The 19,325-nt window shown below is 37.5% G+C and overlaps 1 protein-coding gene across 4 annotated transcripts in view; it reads left to right on the top strand.

The window, feature by feature from the left end:
• LOC306844692 (sodium channel protein type 8 subunit alpha-like) overlaps positions 1–19,325 on the top strand; it is a 55,387-nt gene that overhangs the window by 16,235 nt on the left and 19,827 nt on the right. For 2 of the 4 annotated variants that reach the window (XM_079377007.1, XM_079377009.1), the window contains exons 9-16: positions 259–465; positions 561–836; positions 9,618–9,944; positions 12,024–12,156; positions 12,332–12,570; positions 13,404–13,577; positions 14,402–14,758; positions 15,075–15,551. In XM_079377007.1, the coding sequence (XP_079233133.1) occupies positions 259–465; positions 561–836; positions 9,618–9,944; positions 12,024–12,156; positions 12,332–12,570; positions 13,404–13,577; positions 14,402–14,758; positions 15,075–15,551 (2,190 nt within the window). Of the gene's footprint in view, positions 1–258; positions 466–560; positions 837–9,617; positions 9,975–12,023; positions 12,157–12,331; positions 12,571–13,403; positions 13,578–14,401; positions 14,759–15,074; positions 15,552–19,325 lie in introns of all 4 variants that reach the window. The other 2 variants (XM_079377010.1, XM_079377008.1) reach the window with 2 other exon arrangements.

The raw sequence follows: 19,325 nt of genomic DNA, 5'->3' as shown, positions 1-19,325 counted from the left end.
TTTTAGTTAACTATAATAACTCTCTAGAGAATTTTAATTTTGGGGTGAACTGTCCCTTTAATTCTTGGTAGTCTGATCTAATAATATGCCAAGTAAGAGTGAAATCGTGGATGATATTACTTCCCATCCTTGCTTGCTAGCTAGTTAGATGCTAACACAATGTTTTCATTTCATTTTTATTTAGAAACAAAGTACAGTAATAGAGTTGTTGGAATAAATGTAGTTTCTTGACATTTCTTCACAACTTTTTTCTCTTAGACTCTGCGAGCTGCTGGGAAGACGTATATGATCTTCTTTGTACTGGTGATCTTTGTGGGATCATTCTACCTGGTAAATCTGATCCTGGCTGTGGTGGCCATGGCTTATGAAGAACAGAACCAGGCCACCATGGAGGAGGCAGAACAGAAGGAGGCTGAGTTTAAAGCTATGCTGGAACAGCTGAAAAAACAACAGGAGGATGCACAGGTACACAAATACATGCACATGACAAGCAAAACTTCCCTGCACTTTTTAGCTTTTATGTTCATCCTCTTTCTTGTCTGTTTGTCCCTCATCACTAGGCCAATGCCATGGCAACCTCAGCAGGTACAGTATCTGAGGATGCAGTAGAGGACGACGGAGGAGGGCATCTGTCCCGCAGTTCCTCTGAGGTGTCCAAGCTGAGCTCCAAGAGTGCCAAGGAGCGAAGGAACAGAAAGAAAAAGTGGAGGAAAGAACAGGAGGAGAAGGGTGACAGCGAGAAGGTGGTAAAGTCAGAATCCGATGACGGCAGCAAGAGAAGCCGCTTCCGTTTCAGAGACAACAGGCTTGGCCGGAAGGCGTCAATCATGAACCAGGTGAGAGTGAGGTTACTTCCACCGAGGCCCCCATGAAATATAATGTTCACAATATAATGCGGTATATGATATGTCTGGCTAGATAATGATTGCTTTAAAGCTGCAATGAATTTCATGAATTTCATGGAATTTTGCGTAATGGGCCAAAAACTTTAAAGACCTTTTACATTAGAATAAGAAGTTTAAATAAACTACATTTATTTTTTATCCGGAAGACCTATCGTTTCATATCGTCGTGTGACCATGATAATATCGAGACAGTTTTGCTATCACGCTATCACAATATTGATAATATCGTTACATCCCTAATGTCTATTTAATTATTTAAGGTTTTGTTGTGCATTGAGAATTGTTGTGTAAGTTTAAAAGAAAATGTGCATAATATGGCTTAATCCCTTCATCAAGTCTGTTTCCGCTGCATGTTTCAAAGCAAAGCGCACACATTGTTGAAGCGATCAGCTCGTGATCTGGTGTTTTCCACACCTTAGAACGGCTCCATTCACAGTGAATGAATGTTCCCAAACACGTGTATCACTACTCGTTTATTGCGCGTGCTGAGTTTAGCATGTGTTTGGGAATGCAACAGCCACCAGTTGGGCTTTATTTTCACGCCAGATGATTACAGCATTTCACTAGATTTTTAGTGAGATGCGTCTTTGTAGACATGTTTTCACTGAAGCAGGAGTTTTCCTTCAAAATAAAAGCTCTCTTGCCGTTTCTGTCAAAAAAAGCTTGAAGCTTAAATGTGCAGTATGAATTGCTGTCAGAAGTTTACTTCACTTCAGAACATTCATTCACGGATTTGCGCTGCACAGCGTCCTCACACACAGATGAGTGGGACATCATATACCTCTGTAAATAAATACAATTTAAATTCACGTCTCCCACACTTTAATGCCCTTTGAATGGAACATAGACACTCGTTTCGAACTGGAATCATGATGAAATATCCGGTGATGTCCACTTCGCAGGGCACTTACAGTCGAATAGAACAGACGTGATAAGAGATGCATACGGAATATGCAGAGCTGGGGGGTGCGAGGACTGGGATTGGAAAACGCTGCTGTAGTTTAAAGCAAAAGTAATATACTTATGAAATATTCACTATAATTTATTTTACAGTGCAATTGTTATACAATGTATGGCTATTAAATATCACAATAAATATTGTATCACTGCCTTCATATCGCGATATTATCGTATCGTGAGATTTTTATATCGCTACATCCCTAATATACATGTGATGCATCTTCTGGGAAGATGGAGTAGAAATATGTATGACTCATCTTGCACTAGGATGTATACATATATCGTTGAATAAAATGCCCTATAGAATAAAATCCCCTCCCCCTTAAACATAAATACCACCTGCCATCAACTAGTAATAATATGTAGCAAATTACATGTAGCAAAATTTGTCTGTTTCCCGTTTAAATTCACCATGCATGTTTGTTTGATAGACAGTATTTTATTATTAGCATTAGTGATTTAAAGCTAACTGCTCTCTCCAATTATACTGCAACAGTTATTTGCAATTTGTTACATTGCAGTAGCAAGCTGCTATAACCTCTGGTGTTTGCTATCACAGCCCAGTTGAGCCCAGCCCAGCCCCTGATACTGCTGTTCTCTGCTCTGTGCAGTCGCTACCACTTTCAGCTGAGTCATCGTCCATATCACCAGGGTGATTAGACAAAGTGCTTCAGCCTTACACTCAAAGATCAGAAGAAGAGGAAGTGCTCTTGCTCAGTGCCCATCTATCTATTGCTGTAATTCTTTCCATCTCATTCATTGTCTTGCTTTGGGCAGCAGCGTATGGATTTATGATTCTACATTTCTCCTAATCTCTAAAAGCTCAGTTAAATAACTCAAAACCACGTCAAACCTAGTGCTTTTGAGTTCTTTTATTTGATCCCTCTGTCATCTGTTCACTTTGCCACATTTCTCTGATTTACAGAGGAATGCTTAGCTATTCTGAGGGCAGTAGGAACACCTGCTTAAAGTATCATGAAACCCCTGTTTCAGCAGTGATTTTTTTTTCACACTGACAATTTGAAAAGGGTCCCAAAAAGGTGCTGTGTCATCTGTGATGAGGTGAGAGGGTAAAAAAAGAGGAAAGAGGGATGGGATTGCATAAAAAGGGAAGCGCCATTAAGCACATAAAGATGGATAATTTTCTTATGGCAATGCAACACACACACGGTGAGATGGAGAGCGATGCAGAGAGCAGCAGTTTAAACACACACATTTTATTTGCAATCGGAGAACGATAGCCCAGAGTATGACAACTACTAGTAAGTGGTTCACTTTGACTATTATCTTACATAACAAAAATACAGAAAATTTCAGTAAACAGGCAGTAAAATCAACAGGAATTAGTAGCGCGTCTTTTTTTAATTGTAAAAAAAGAAACACATAGGAAATGAACACTTACGACCCATGTCTCTGAATGATGACAATGAGGGAAGACAGAAGAGTCAGAAGTGATACTTTCTGCATAATAATGCAGTTATTATTCTTTTATAATAGTGCGTGGAAATCGGATTGAACAAGCTCTTTCTCATGAATAAATGCGGAGAAACCGCTGATGTAGGTGCGTACTCTCCAGTCATGGGAGCCAGTTACCACCCTGAATTAATATATATATGTCATATTTTGTGACGTTGCTTCAACTTTGCTTTTCAAACTGGAAGAACGAAATTGCTCAGAAAAATAAAATAATAATTTCCACTTGCTAATAAAATATATGAGTACTATTACTGTTTTCATCAAGGTACAATCTATACATTTCTGTTCACATCTCTGTGTTAAAAAGAGTCATAAGCCCTATTCGCAAGGGATTAATATTACCTGGTGACCTCCAGTCATTTGTAATAACTGAGGAGGTTGTCTGTGATCTTAATCCCGTGCAAATCGGCCATGTCTGTAGTTTGTAAAGTAAAAATTCCCCTGCAAATGACCTACCATATTTCGCCGAACACCGAGGTCCTTTGATAATATTAGTCCCGTGCGAATCGGCATCTCTGTGTTTTGGCCAGCATTTGGTGGGTCGTATGTCATTTTTCAAGGTTTTTGTTTCCTGTGCGCCTTTTTATCCATCTTTCGCAAAGAATGGAGCTGCGTTGGAGTGTTTGATAGTATTTTGGGTGCTGTCATATCGCTACACCATTACAATTTTCAACTTAATCACGATACTGGTCTCTTTAGATTCGGTGCATCATGAGTTGAACCATATCCAATGTTGTCAGCCATTTTGGGCATCGGCCATTTAGAATTTTGTATTAAAATGCTATATTTTCTGAACGCATTGACGTATCGTTACGAAAAACGGTATGGTTCATCAGCACGATGCACTAAAGGAACCTGAGAAGGTTAAAAATAGCGCCACCTAGTGGTAAAATCAAATATTCACATGCTTATAACTTTGGGTGTGGTCAACTTATTTTCACGGGAGTCACCTTTTTAGACTCCTGAATCCTTGCCGAGTCCAGAGATACCAAACTTGCCAGATTTTGCCTTATGGTTTGTGCAACTTTGCATTTTAGCGCTTAAAAAACATTGGCCAATATCTTAGAAACCGTTTCTCCAAACGACACGAAACCACCTTAAGAAATTTGGAAACATAGCGTCCTGGCCATGCTTTTATACCCAATTGCCAAAATTTTGATAGTAAGTGGCACATAAATGCAAACAAAGTTAACAGTCAGTCATTTTTCATCCACTCATATACAAATATGTCTATAACTCCAAAACAAAATGAGATATTTTCACCAAATTTGACACACATATGTATGGGCACCCTCTAAGGACACGTAAAAAAAATGGTGGGGTTGTGCCTCTTGGTGGCGCTATAATTGAACAAAACATGAAATTGCCATTGACTACAATAGAGTATTATGATATAAAATGCTATATTTTGCGAATGCATTGGTGTACCACTACGAAACTTTGTATGTACCATTGAGACCATGACCTGAAAGTACTCAAAACGTTTTGAGACCGTGTCACCTTGTGGTCAAAAGTTATAATGAAATTTCAAATAAATACTAATAGCTTTCTGTGAATTTTGCCTATTGTAATGAGACTGGCATTAATAGATTCTTTGGGTAATGCTGAGAACAGTGATACCAATGTTGCCATAGTTAGCCAAACTTCCTGTCCGCCATTTTGATTTTCTTAAAAAACCTACTTTTTCGAACTCCTCCTAGACCGTTGGTTCGATTTTCACCAAAATCGAATCATATCATCTTCAGACCATGCTGACAAAAAATTTAAATGGATTTTGTGTTGATAGACAAAACAGTTTTCACATACCAACGAATTTGAGGCATGATGCCAAAATGACACTTGAGGCCGTATCTCTGCAATGCTTTGGCATATTGACACCAAACTTTGTGTGTGCCATTGTCACCTCACACAGAACACACCACATCGATTTGATAATGGTGCCACCTGTTGGTCAAATGTCATAAGCCAATAAATCATATTACTACAGGTTTATTTATGATTTTTCAGCAGTTTTGACTAAAATAATCCTAAATGGCTTCAATTACTAATTTCTGCAGTTGGTCTGATGCTCCATGCTATGCTTAGCTCCTCATTTTGCTGCTGGAGTGCTTGGCCCCGTCATTGCTGCTTGCAGCTATATTTACCCTCTATGAGTCTGTTTTGGACTTCCGGATTCGAGTATGAATGCAACACTGTACACTGCATGACAGTGTTTAGCACTCCATAATCTTCACATCTCTTCATTTTGGATACAAATAAAATAACAGGTCTTGCATGGACTATCTTTTCTCTTTGAATTTAAATTTAGATGTATTTACGCTGGCCCCTGAAAACCTTTATGTGAACACACTTGGCTGAAAAAGTGCTGGGGACAGATTTATGTTTTGTTAAAACTGTGTGTGTGTGTGTTTGGGGGGGGAGTCGGGGTACACTGTCCCCTGCATATTCTACGCCCATCTTATTGGGTTTCATGACCTTTTACATCTGTGTATGTTGTTGTGTAAAGATGTGAAGTATGGCACAGGAACGACATACTTTCACTGGCCCAGTGAATTATTTATTTACCCGCTATAAATCTTTCATCTGATGAGAGCAGTAATATAGTGTGCTTGAGCAGGAAGTTATACTCCTGGGCCCCACCCTGCAAATTCTGCTCGAATCAACCTCGCAACAATGGATTAAAGTACTTTATTAGGCAATTGCTGCCTTTTAATCGGAAGCTGTTTACATTACATTAGTTATTACAGTGTGTCCTAGTATTTTACCCCTGGTAGTGTTTTTTCTTCTTCTTAGATTTAGCACAAAAGCCACTGATTGTTATGGATATTTAAGTATCATTATGCAATCTCCATAGGACTTTTCCTTTGTAGCACTGCGGTCTCAACCCTTTACCAGATCAACCCACTTCTCCTTAGTGAGTGATCTGAGTAAAATAGTCCCTGCTGAGAGCGCATTTGGGCCTTTTTCTGCTGTATGTAGTCTGCAGTGGTCAACTGCTCCATTAGGGAGAAGGCTCTCAGCCGCACCGCAGAGAAAATGCCTGCGCTAGCAACCAGCGTTCAGTGAATTTCAGCAAACAGTTAGAACTCTGCAATATTAGTGGTCTAAACTAGCATCTTGGATCATCCGTGAATATCAGATGGGAAGTGAATTTTAGAGAAGGGTCTGGCTGCAGACATGTACTTGCATTTTAAGACATGCACTCTCAGACTTGCACTCTCAGACACCCGCACTTCCGCAAGTGACGTCACTTGCAGTCTTTTTTATTTTTTTTTATTTTTTTTTATTTTATTTATTAATTATTTTTTCAATTGAATCTCGCAACATTTTACAAAAGTAGCCAGGTGGTGAAGACAAGAAAAAAAGAAACTAAATTACAAAATCACTTGCAATCGCCGCTTACACTCTTCCCCACCTGCGACGTCACTTGCAATCATCCCAAATCATGCGTGTTGCCATTGGTGACGAGATGCTGTGGTGGTACTATAACATGCAGGGTCCTACAAGTCATCTGTTGGAGAAAAAGACAAGACCCACAAATCCGTGGCCACAGAACAGCAGAATATGAACGCAATGCACAAAGTCTCTCGTTAAGCGCTTTTAAACCTCCCGTAGAAAACCATAAAAACTTAATGTGGCTTAAAGATAGTGCTATTAAAAGATCAAATTCGATATATAGTTTATCAATTGAATGTACTACAAGGCAAGCATATGGCCATGAACACTACGAGCAAACTTTCACTTTTCCTCTCATACAGCAATTAATGTGGCATAATAACGGACTAAGATGATAAAAAACAAATTCAGTATTTCTTATTGTTGATGCAAACTAAACAGACCATATGAATGATATTAAAAGGATCAACTCCTTGCAGGCAAGCAGACGAGCCCAGGCAAGCAGGCAAGCAGGCAAGCAGACGAGTGTGTTAAGTTGCACGTTTAACGTTTTCCTCCCATAGAAAATCATTAGAAATAAAACACGTAATGTAGCTTAATGGACAAAGACAATGATATAAAAGTACTGTAGACACTTTATTCTAAATGGGAAAATGCGAAACTTTGCACGTTGCCTTTATTCTGGGCTCGTCTGCTTATCTGTACATATTAATTATGTTTTAATAATGAAGAGGAGCATATTGAGTTTGGTCTTTATAATCTTAGTCCGTTATACCACATTATGGAACGTTTTGCGGTATGGGAGGAAAACACTGCATGTATATTATATTAATAAACTGTAAATTGAATTTGATCTTTTAATGCCACTATCTTAACACATTAAGCCATATTAAGTGTTTGGTTTTCTACAGGAGGTTTAAATGCACTTAAAGGCAGGATAAGCGATTTCTGGAAGCCAATGTTGATATTTGAAATCACCAAAACAAACACGCCCCTACCCCAAAAGGGTCTCGCCCCTATTTTGATAGATCCGCCCCACATATATGTAGCCTACACAACCCAGGCAACGATTAGTTCTGTGAAACATAAGCCGCTTTTCCATCGAAATTACCTGGAAAAATATGTCCCAGGAACTTTTTTGCCCCCAGATCTATTGCTGTCTGCGTTTCCATCGCGGTCTAAACTACCGAGAAGATTAGGCAAATAGCCTGGTGACGTAACGTTAGGTCTGCGCGCGTTCTCAATACCAAGTACGCAAATTTCAGACTTGCATCCTCGGTAGTTCGGACTTCACAAGTTCGACTCGGGAGTGTGAGCTCCCGCGGATGGAACAACGCAAGTCTGGTAATTCTGCAAAGAGCAGTGTACTTGATAACGTCAGTCAGCTCGCCTTGGCTGCTGCAATCTTCCTCACTGTATTTACAGACGAAATATCTTAAACACCACTGCCTCTTTTCGTTTTCATTTAAACATATTAATAGCCGCAGAAATGTAGTTCAGGGGACGTACATACATTACAATGAAACTAAATATTATATCAAACATTGCCTGTTTTCATTTTCATTTTAACATATTAATAGAACAATAGAATAAAGACCAAAGAATACCTGTTAGATAATACCTGGCTACTTGTGTAAAATGTTGAGAAATTTGATAAAAAAAATAATGAATAAATAAAAAAATAAAAAAAAGAGGGCAAGTGACGGGAGTGCGGGAGTCTGAGAGTGCAAGTATAAAAATGCAAGTGCATGTCTGCAGCCAGACCCTATTGGACCCTATTTTAGCGACAAGCAAGCATTCTGCAGTTGGATAAATGCTTCTTTTTGGTGTATGAGCAAGAGTGTACTTTTGAGAACACATTCAACTTCCATAATGTTACATGTTTACAAGTGAAATAATTAATTGGAAATAATTAATCAATTTGGATTGATTGGAAGTCAGAGCGAATGCAAAAATTCAATAACTAAATAGCTGTCAGCAACACATATTAGGTTATATTAAATCATATTAAGCAGCGTTACTTCAGTATTATGGTATTTAGAATTTTTTTATTTGATTTTATTCAATTTATTTTTAATTTTAGTCATTTTGTTGTGCGCTTTTGTGATTTTTATGTTTTTTTTTTATATTTCTATTTAGATTTATATATTTTTATTTCAGTTTTAGTAATTGCTGTAACTAAACATTTTATTTCAGTTAATTGCCAAGGCAACATTTCTTATTCATCGCATAATTTATTTAATCTTTATTTAATATAATTAAACACGTGATAGCCGACAGCTATTTAGCAATCGTTTTTAGCATTCACTCAGACTTTCAGTTTATTTCCAATTAACAAAAGCAATTTTTAAGTGTTAGTTTTAGTTAACAATGACAATGCTTTTCAGTTATCACAAAGATTATGAAGACAGCTAAAAGGTTACAAAGACAAACATTTATTTGTAATTACCTTAATGAAATAATTCTTAAGAAAATGTCATAATAAAAATAAATAAACAAGAATATCAGAAATGTGCAATAAGACCATAAACAGGGTCTGTTTTAATTCTATTTTGATTTTAAACATTGGTCAGCTTTACAGTACCTAGTCCTGTTTCATAAACTGTTTCATAGAACAATGGCTGTCTGAAAACCAGAATGACTTGCAGTTAACTGTTAAATTATTCATTTAATGACTTTACTCAGCAGTTATTGTTCTCCGCCTTTCTGAGAGTCACTAGTATGCAATATGTGGAGTCTTCAACAGACCACTCAGAAAAAATGATTGGGAAAACCAGTGCAGTGCCAGTCTTTTTCTTCTCATGTGTAAATATCATGCTCGCTTCTTACACTCACTGAAGATTCCTCTTTCTCATATGTGTCGTCCTTCTTTTTTTACAGTCCCTGTTGAGCATCCCTGGCTCACCCTTCATGTCCCGCCGCAGCAGTATATTCAGCTTCAAGGGCTCGGAGAACGAGTTTGCAGATGACGAGCACAGCACGGTCGAGGAGAGCGAAGACCGCCGCGGCTCCCTCTTTGTCCCGTACAGACGCAGCAGCTACAGTGGCTACAGCCAGGGTTCCTCACGCATTAACCCACTAGCACCCCACCCAGGCTGCAAGAGAAACAGCACAGTGGACTGCAACGGCGTGGTGTCTCTGATCGGGTCTGGACCTGGCCGGCTACTGCCTGAGGTGAAAATAGATAAGGCAGCTTCTGATGACAGTGTAAGGACGTCCACAGGGGGCAGGTTCAGAGTATAAGCATGACAAGAGTGGCCGATTATGATTCCAGTTCAGATTTTTCCTCTCTCTTTCCCTTTCCTTTTACCCCATTTTGACTCTGTCCTTCTAAGTCTCTGAGTTTCTAGTCTGTCTATTCTCTCCCAACCCCTCAACTACTTTTATTGTCTCTATTTTTATTATTTTATGCAAGTCTTGATCTGCAATCCTACCAGTCCCACTCCCTGCCAGCACTCTGCCTCTGTGAATGGCATGGCCAATCAAAAAAAGAAATTGGGAGAGTTTTTGAGGGGTCCCTTTGTGCACATTAATACCCATTTTTAAACTAATATATGCCGTAGACCCTCCCCTTTTAACCTAATTTACAAACTAATTACATTGCCACATTAAATAAGGTACCTATAATATTTTTCAGGTCACACTCTACCCATTCCACATCAACCCATCAACCGCAATCTTAGATTTGTCATTTTATTTATTTATTTTACATATATGAAGTTTTCAACCTCATTTTTTTCAGAATTTCAGGACCACTCTGCTCCCTCCAAAAAAAGTGCTATGCAAGAAAAACCCATCCTAACCTTACCAATAACAGCATACTGCCTCATTTTAGTTAGCATGGTGGATTGACATCCTTATACTCTCTTTGCCTTCTCCTCCTGTGTGGGAAGCATGATCTCGGGTCCAGTTTTCACCCAACTTTAAAGCATCTTGTTTCAGACATTCACTTGAACATGCTGCTGTCCCCAAGTAATTGCATTGCAAAATCTTGATGATCTTTGAAACAGTGGAAGGAACAATTATAAGATAAACAGATAAACATAGTCTTGATTAACACCCACAATACCAATGAAATGATATTCAAGAGACTTTTCTAATGCAGTGAAAACTGGGCTTTAAGCAATGTGTGAATTTTCTTCTTGCATCATGATATTCTCTGGAGAACAAGTAGGCAACCTTTTGAGCAGCTAGCATTAATAAATAGTCTTGCAACTAAAGTAAATAAATAGGTGTGTAATTCGCGATCTCAGATGTAGAGTTAAATTAATTGATTACCCAAAATGAATATATATATATAATCACTGCCTTTGAGAAATAGTTTGAGCAAAAATAAAAATATGAATAAATATAGCATTAACTAAGATAAGTGCTGTACTACTAATCTACTAATAAGTGCTGTAGTATTATTGTTCAGTCTTAGTTCATGTTAACTAATGTTGTTAACTACTGTTAACTAATGAACCTTGTTGTAAAGTGTTGCCCAATATTTAAAGGCCCAAAGATTTTTTTTTAGTTGATTGTGATTTAATGGATTAAGGATGAGGATTAAAAAAAAAAAATAATTACTCTCAATTTCTACCTTTTGAAATATTTAGAGCTAGGCCTAACTAGAAAAAAGTATATTCTTAAAACATTTTATGAATTTTATTAAATTACATTGCTTTTCCAGGTCTGGAAATAACACTTATAATTAGACTTTTCAAGACCTTGTTCTTGAAAGAAAAAAAAAAAAAAACAGTTGAGCAGGTGAACTAAAATAAGAAATATCTTTGTTGTTTGTCTAATTTTAAATTATTTTAGTCATCTTAAGGTCCTCCTAGTTGAGAACCACTACCCTAAGGCATCAATTATTTATACAATTTATTTATATTTATAAATGTGTTTATCGTCTAGTGTAGAAAAGTTGAAGTGAAGGTTGAAAATGTACATTTATTTTAACTGAAGGTTATGACTTCAGATTGCTACTGTTGGGTCTGTAAGAGAATTAGCTATGGTAGGTCCATAAAATCAAATTGTAGTTTAGTAAAGCCTGTTTGACAAGAGTTTAGATACAATACTTCACAGTGTGGTTTAGAGAGAGAGAATCCACTTAGGAATGTATCAGAGAATTCAGAAATGTCTAAATGGAACAATAAAAGTTGAGTGTGAGTTGCAGGTTACTTTGGGCTTGTGTTTTTATTAGCATGCGCATGTATTTTGGCATGGGTTAAAATGTTTCTTGAAAAACATCCCATCTCTGATAGTTCTTTGTGTTTCTCCACCTTATATCACTCTTGTCCACAGACCACAGAGGTGGAGGGAAAGAGAAAACACTCAGGTTCTCTTATGGTGTCGGTGGACCAGCTCAATACCTCCTTTAGCCGAAAAGAGCGAGCCAACAGTGCTATGACTGTTGTCACCAACACACTGGTGGAAGGTATTGTGCAACATCTGTCTGTCTGTCTGTATTAATGTTACCAAAACATAATTAAACAGTAATAAAACCAAATCAGCATTATTAATAATATCCATTTATAGTTCCATATTACATATTTCATGCTCAAAAAACATAGGCCTCAAACTTTTCTTTCTCCTTATTTTTGTCACCACAGAGCTGGAGGACTCTCAGAGAAAATGTCCGCCCTGCTGGTATAAGTTTGCCAACACATTCTTGATATGGGAGTGCTGTCCAATCTGGATAAAGATAAAAGAGATAATGAACCTCATAGTGATGGATCCGTTTGTAGACCTGGCTATCACTATATGTATCGTGCTAAACACAGTCTTCATGGCCATGGAGCATTATCCCATGACACCACACTTTGAGGAGGTGCTTTCTGTTGGAAATCTGGTAAGAATATATACATTTTTTTTCTTATTTGTTTTTCTTTTCTAGTTTATTTTTTTTTATAGAAATGACCAAAGTAATGTGAAAAATAATCTGTAACATAATTGTACAGTCATAAAGTAAACCTCATAAAATGTAATTAATTATGCAACAAAAGTGCCTCATTATTTTATAGCATTAATTATATTTTGTAATTTTATTTTTAATGTTTTACAGTCCTATTCCTGATTCTGTTTCTGTATTATTGGTATGAATGTCTAATTGTAATTTTTCCCTAAGTTGATACAAAACACATATTTTGATTCCTTTCATTTGCCATGCAATTGTGCTTTTGAATATCATATATTTGTATATGCATTTGATTGATTGGCATATCATGTAATTAACTTAATTGCATTATTTTAATCAATTGACAGTCCTAAATTCAGTCGTTTCCTTTCTCAGTCCAAAGCATCTCCCCATTTCTGTAATGAGCAGCAATACTGGACCCTGTCCCACATTTCCATTTTAAGTTATGTCTCTGGCAGTGCAGCACTGATGTCTGCTCCTCAGCATCTGATGGACCTACATTGAAAATGCCGCCTGCATTAAACCAGTCTTTCACCACCATTCTAGTTTCTATTATCTTCCACTACCAATCCATTACACTACATATCCAATTTAGTGATCTCACATTATTCATGATACAGGTGCAATCAATGTTAATTTACAATCCAAATACCTTTTTCTATGGACTAGATACTAATATACTTTTATGTAATGTATCATCAACATTTTCCCTCAACCTTGTTGAGATCGTCTTAATGACATTTTTCTTTGTCGTCTTGTTATCTCAGGTTTTCACAGGTATCTTCACAACTGAAATGTTTGCCAAGCTGATAGCGATGGATCCATACTACTACTTTCAGGAGGGGTGGAATATCTTTGATGGCTTCATTGTGAGCCTGAGTTTGGTGGAGCTGGGGCTGGCTGATGTAGAGGGGCTGTCTGTGCTCAGATCCTTCAGATTGGTGCGTTATGAGTGAAGACATGTTCATGCACATGTTTTTATATAATAGATAGTACCAAATTAGTAGAAGCATCATTTTTGTCTTGTATTTGCATTTACCCTTCTCTATTGTTGTATGTAGGGATGTCAAAAGTACCAGAACTACAGTAGTTTTTTTTTTTTAACTTAGTTTGATTTCTTAATATTATAATATATTGTGTAAATATTAAATACACAAAATGAATTGTGTATATTAGCATATTAGGTTTTTGCTGTGGTATCAAATCTAGTGTCAATTTTTATATTTTACGGGTATTAGTATCAACTACTGACATTTTTCTATCATGACATCCATAGTTGTATGTACTTTACCGTTCAAAAATCAGAGGTCAGTGTGATTTTTTTTTTTTTTAAAGAAATTAGTTTTATTTATCAAGGATGCATTAAAATAATTAAAAAAGGGACAGTGAAGATATACAGTGAAGATATGTTTCAGACATAATGCTTTTCTTTTCTATTCAACTTTCTATTTATCAAAGAATCCTGAAAAATATGTATCTCGGTTTCCGGTTTGAGCACCAAATCTGCATATTAGAATGATTTTTGAAGGATCTTGTGACAGAGTAATGGCTGCTGAAATTTCAGCTTTGCCATCAATTTTAAATTGCATTAAATTTCAAAAACAATTTACAATATTACAGTTTGACTGTATTTTTGAATGAATAAATGCAGCCACAGTGAGCATAAGAGACTTCTTACTGTAACCAAACATTTGAACAGTAGAGTAAAATGTCTTATTCTCTTATTCCGAACCTTTTGTGAATCTCAAACTTCTCTCTCATACAGCTGAGGGTGTTTAAACTGGCCAAATCATGGCCCACTCTGAACATGCTGATCAAGATCATTGGTAACTCTGTGGGAGCTTTAGGAAACCTGACCCTGGTGCTGGCCATCATTGTCTTCATCTTTGCTGTGGTGGGCATGCAGCTGTTTGGGAAGAGCTATAAAGACTGTGTGTGTAAGATCGCTGAGAGCTGCGAGCTGCCCCGCTGGCATATGAACGACTTTTTCCACTCCTTCCTTATTGTGTTCCGGGTGCTGTGTGGAGAATGGATAGAAACCATGTGGGACTGTATGGAGGTGGCTGGACAAACAATGTGTCTCACTGTATTCATGATGGTGATGGTCATTGGAAACTTGGTGGTGAGTTTTAGAGTTCTTCTCTGCTCAGTTACTTTCTATTGTTGCAGTTCTTCCTGTTTCTTTGTCACTATTTCCTAAGAAATGTCCTGCAAGTCTATTCCACCAGTCATTTTGTGGTTCAAATGGATGCTTGCAGGCCTCATTGGGGTTTGCACGTTTGTAAAATAATGGCACATCCAGGATGCATTGTGGCCACATAATGGCAGGGCTTGAGCATTGTGGAGCCAAACAATGACAGATGGGACAGCCTAAGGTCTTGTGGTCTTCAAGTCTTCATCATATACAAAAGCTAAAGCTGTGATCTTCTCTTGATTAGGTGCTGAACCTGTTCTTGGCCTTGCTGCTCAGCTCCTTCAGTGCTGATAATCTGGCAGCCACAGATGATGACGGTGAGCTGAACAACCTGCAGATTTCAGTGATCCGCATTAAGAAGGGTATTGCTTGGTCCAAAATTCACGTACGTCTCCTGGTTGCCCACATCCTGAAGAAGAAACCTTTGGAAGACGAAGACAAGCCTCTTGATGACATGTACGACAAAAAACTCAACATCATGGGTAACCACACCGGTGTTGACATCAGATGTGGTGATCTGAACTACCCCAAGAATGGTAATGGCACCACAAGCGGCATTGGTAGCAGTGTAGGAAAGTACATGATTGATGAGGAGCCCATGTCCTTCATACACAACCCCAACCTAACGGTACGGGTTCCCATCGCTGTGGGAGAGTCGGACTTTGAGAACCTTAACACAGAGGACTTCAGCAGTGAGTCGGATGTGGAAAATAGCAAAGATGTGAGTATTACTAAAGTCCCTTTTAAGGAAAGTCAATTCACTTGGTGGCCACATGTGCAATGCCTCCAGGTAGCTTTTTCCGGCATGAAAGACCAACTCCTATTTACTTGAATGGGTAAATGCTGAAATCTCAAAAACTGCTTGCCAAATTCACATTTAAAGAAATAAATGAACATTTTGTCATCATTTACTCAACCTCATGTTGTTCCAAATCTGTATGAGTTTCTTTCTTATGTTGAACACAAAAGAAGATATTTTGAAGAATTTTGAAGGACCAAACAGTTTTGGCCCCCACTGGCTACCTTAGTAGGGAAAGAAATACTATAGCAGTCAATGGGAACCATTACCTGTTTGATTACCAGCATTCTTCAAAATATCTTATTTTATATTCAACATAAGAAAGAAACTCATGCAGGTTTGGAACATGAGGGTGAGTAAATGATGACAAAATGTTCATTTTTGGGTGAACTGTTCCTTTAAAAACTGTCAAAAGCTGACATGAACTGTCCTATAAATCTTGTTTCTGATGCTCTAATAACATTAACAAGCATATATTTCAAGGTCTAGCCAATGCGCATGTGCAGTCCTAAGCAGGACTCTCTAGACACTAAATGTTTCTTCGAGAACTGGAGCTTCTAACATCAGCGGCAGTGACACAATGACTTTGCCAACTGGTGATTGGCCCTTTTATTTAGAAGGTGGGGCTTATTCACTTTGAAGTTTCTCCCATTCATAGTAATACGAGTGGACTTGGTGTATGTTGTTGTGGCAAGGACAAATTTAAGGCAGCTTTGATGTGCCATTTTGAATATATTGTAAGAACCAAAGCAGAATCAGAGTTGCCATACTTAAATGCTGCACTGGATCCTTATAGAGAATTTGAAGGCATCACAGTATAAAGAAACACCTTTTAACTTTCCTTTTTCTGTATGTATTAAAGAAAAAAGAAATTGTTTTGATGACTTGTGATTTATATAATAAAACTAAATGCAAATTAATTTTAATGCCACTAATTTTTTTAACGTAGTTGGAGAAATGGAGATGCACAGTGTTGCCAACTTAGCAACATTGCAGACCCATTTAGCGACTTTTTTCCCTTCAAAAAAGCGTCCAAACCTTCGGAGAATCGCTGGTACTGCCACATGAGTGCGAGGTCTTGCTCTCCCAGCACGCGCACACCTCTCTCTCTCTCTCTCTCTCTTTGCGTCTGCTCAGTTTCTGTTCAACGCGCGGCAGAGAGGAGCAGCGCTTGAATTCAGTTAAACACAGATATTATGTTGCTTCTCTAATTTTACATGCAAGTATAGCCAGCCCGAAATCACAGCACAGTTATTGTCTTTATCTTATGTGTATTTGATTTCATCAGACGACGGTGCAATTATCATGAATCTTTTGTATATAATAACGGCTCCCTGATGCACGCATTTTATATACAGTATAATTACCTGACGATATAACTGCGAGAGAAAGTATTGAAATATATATTTTCCTCCCTGTGTTTCCTTCTTGCTGTGAGCTACTGAAATGAGCAGCACTGTGAAACAGCCAATCAGAGCAGAGCTCAACATTGAGTCGCACTGTGAAACAGCCAATCAGAGCAGAGCTCATTATTATTCATGACCCTTCCAAATAAGCCAATAACAGACCATTTCATTCTAGGGAGAAATCCTAGGGTTGTAAATGGACATGTAAAACCGTTTCTGGAGATTTTTTGCCCTTACCTAAGCCACATACCTTATATGTAGATATCGGAGAACAATTTTAAATATTGTATCAATGCATTCTATGGCACCTTTAAAGACTGAAGTAAAGCAGAAGAAAAATGTATGTAGCCCTTACAGTATTCTTTGAGGAATTGAAAATGGCTTACTGCTGCTTACTGTACAAAATTCACAAAGATCATCATTTTGAGCCCATGTTGCTTTTTGCATCATTTCACTTTCAGAATGAGTTAGCTTGTGTATTCTGGCAGAGACCGACTTTCTTTTCCTGGCACACTGAAAATGGTTGTGTAACATTCTCTTTATATGCTCTTTATATTTATAATGGGTGCATCTCTTTATATAGTTCCTGAGGTCATCTTAGGGCTTTTTGATTAAAGACGACTTCTCTATTAATAAAATGCCAAAAGAAGTCTCCTTGAGTCAATAGAGCATGACTCAAATAAATATAGATAATCAGGACTGCATTGACTTGTACAGTCACTTGTATAAGCAAGTCATTTTTATTTTGTTTTTGATATTTAGACAAATGCATATATTTTAATTAATCAAATTATGAAAAACTTTAATTAGGGATTATGATCAGACTATGGTGGTATGTGTTTGTAGAGCGTGACTAGATGAAATCAGTGTCAGTAGTTGATTACAGGCTGCAGATTACAGCAGTATGGGTGGATTAAGGCTTTGCAGGCAAAATAAGAATGTTGAGTTGTGCTATTCCTGTGATTTATTGCCTTGCTGCTTTTGCTGAGTGCTGAGCCACTCAGCCAAAGAATAGATGCAGTCCACCAGATGATGTAATGTTTTTCCTTTGCATGTGTGTTCAAACACGTGCATTTCTGTGTACACAAGTTTCAATAAAATTGGGTTATTAAATCTGTGGTAACGAGAGAGCAAAAAAGAGCGTAGCTAGCCACTAAAAGTTAATACTGTTTTATATATGTTTTAGCATGCTACCAGGCACAAGAATGAAGCAGAAAACAAGGTCAACGATCACTTATCATCCAAAATCATATGTAGTTCAAAATTTGAGTTTACCTGCGGCCCTCAAAGTGAGGATCAAGCATGAGTTCACGTGACTTGAGTAATAGTGAGAACTGAGTAAGAAAAATAATGCACTTTTAGGATATTTATCATTGTTATTAGCACACATTGTCCTGGTCTCTGTGCAAAGACTGGGTCACCTTGACCCAGTTTAGACGTAACAGATTCAGTACGGCTGAACTACACGTGCTGAACATCTAGCCAGTGGCATCACAGTAGATCGTTCCTGTTAGCCAATCGAAGCAGTGCTGGTTGGGTCTTCATTTTTGATTGGCCAGGCTGGGTCAGGGAGGACTGCAGTGGTGGTGTGTTAGGCTTGTTTGATGCTTTCGACTGCCGGTGTGTGTGTATTAACGATTCGGGTTTTATAAAACTGCTGTGTCATACTGGCCTGCTGTGATCAGGGTCAGGCTTTTCCAGGAGACTGGGGAATATGCTTTTTGTGGTTGTGTGGGTATACGCACATGCCTGTGTGTGTGTGTGTGTGTGTGTACTCATTCTTTTTAAATTATGGTAGGTGTTTGCAGTAAGAGAGGGTTTGATGAACTGTGCACAAGGCTTATATGTCACATTTAAGTAGCTTCCTTGTAAAAAATATAATTTAAATATAATATAATATAAACATGCAGACACATCAACATTTAATATGACAACTTGTAGTAAATTAATAATCAGAAATAATGGGATATACTGTATGTTCCAGTTCCATGTTATTATATTAGTATAACCATTTGTGTAATAATAAAATCAGACGTTAAATTTATTTGTGTAGCGCAATTATCACGTTGTACTTTCAGTTTTGCAAACAATAATTTTTTTAGGCACTGTGTCTTTAATTAATGATGTTTACAATGGATGCCACTACAATTTATGTTTGTTTTATACTTATATTTTTCATTCTTGTTCTGAATACCGTTACATTTATAGAATTTATGGAGTGACTAAAATATGCTTTTATAATTTTTTATAAACATCTTGTTTTATTTACCATGATTTCTCAGTGTAATAA

Source organism: Barbus barbus, assembly GCF_936440315.1.
Source record: "Barbus barbus genome assembly, chromosome: 25".
Taxonomy (NCBI): domain Eukaryota; kingdom Metazoa; phylum Chordata; class Actinopteri; order Cypriniformes; family Cyprinidae; genus Barbus; species Barbus barbus.
The sequence above is the reverse complement of the archived record's forward strand: the minus strand, read 5'-3'. Positions and strand labels throughout refer to the sequence as shown.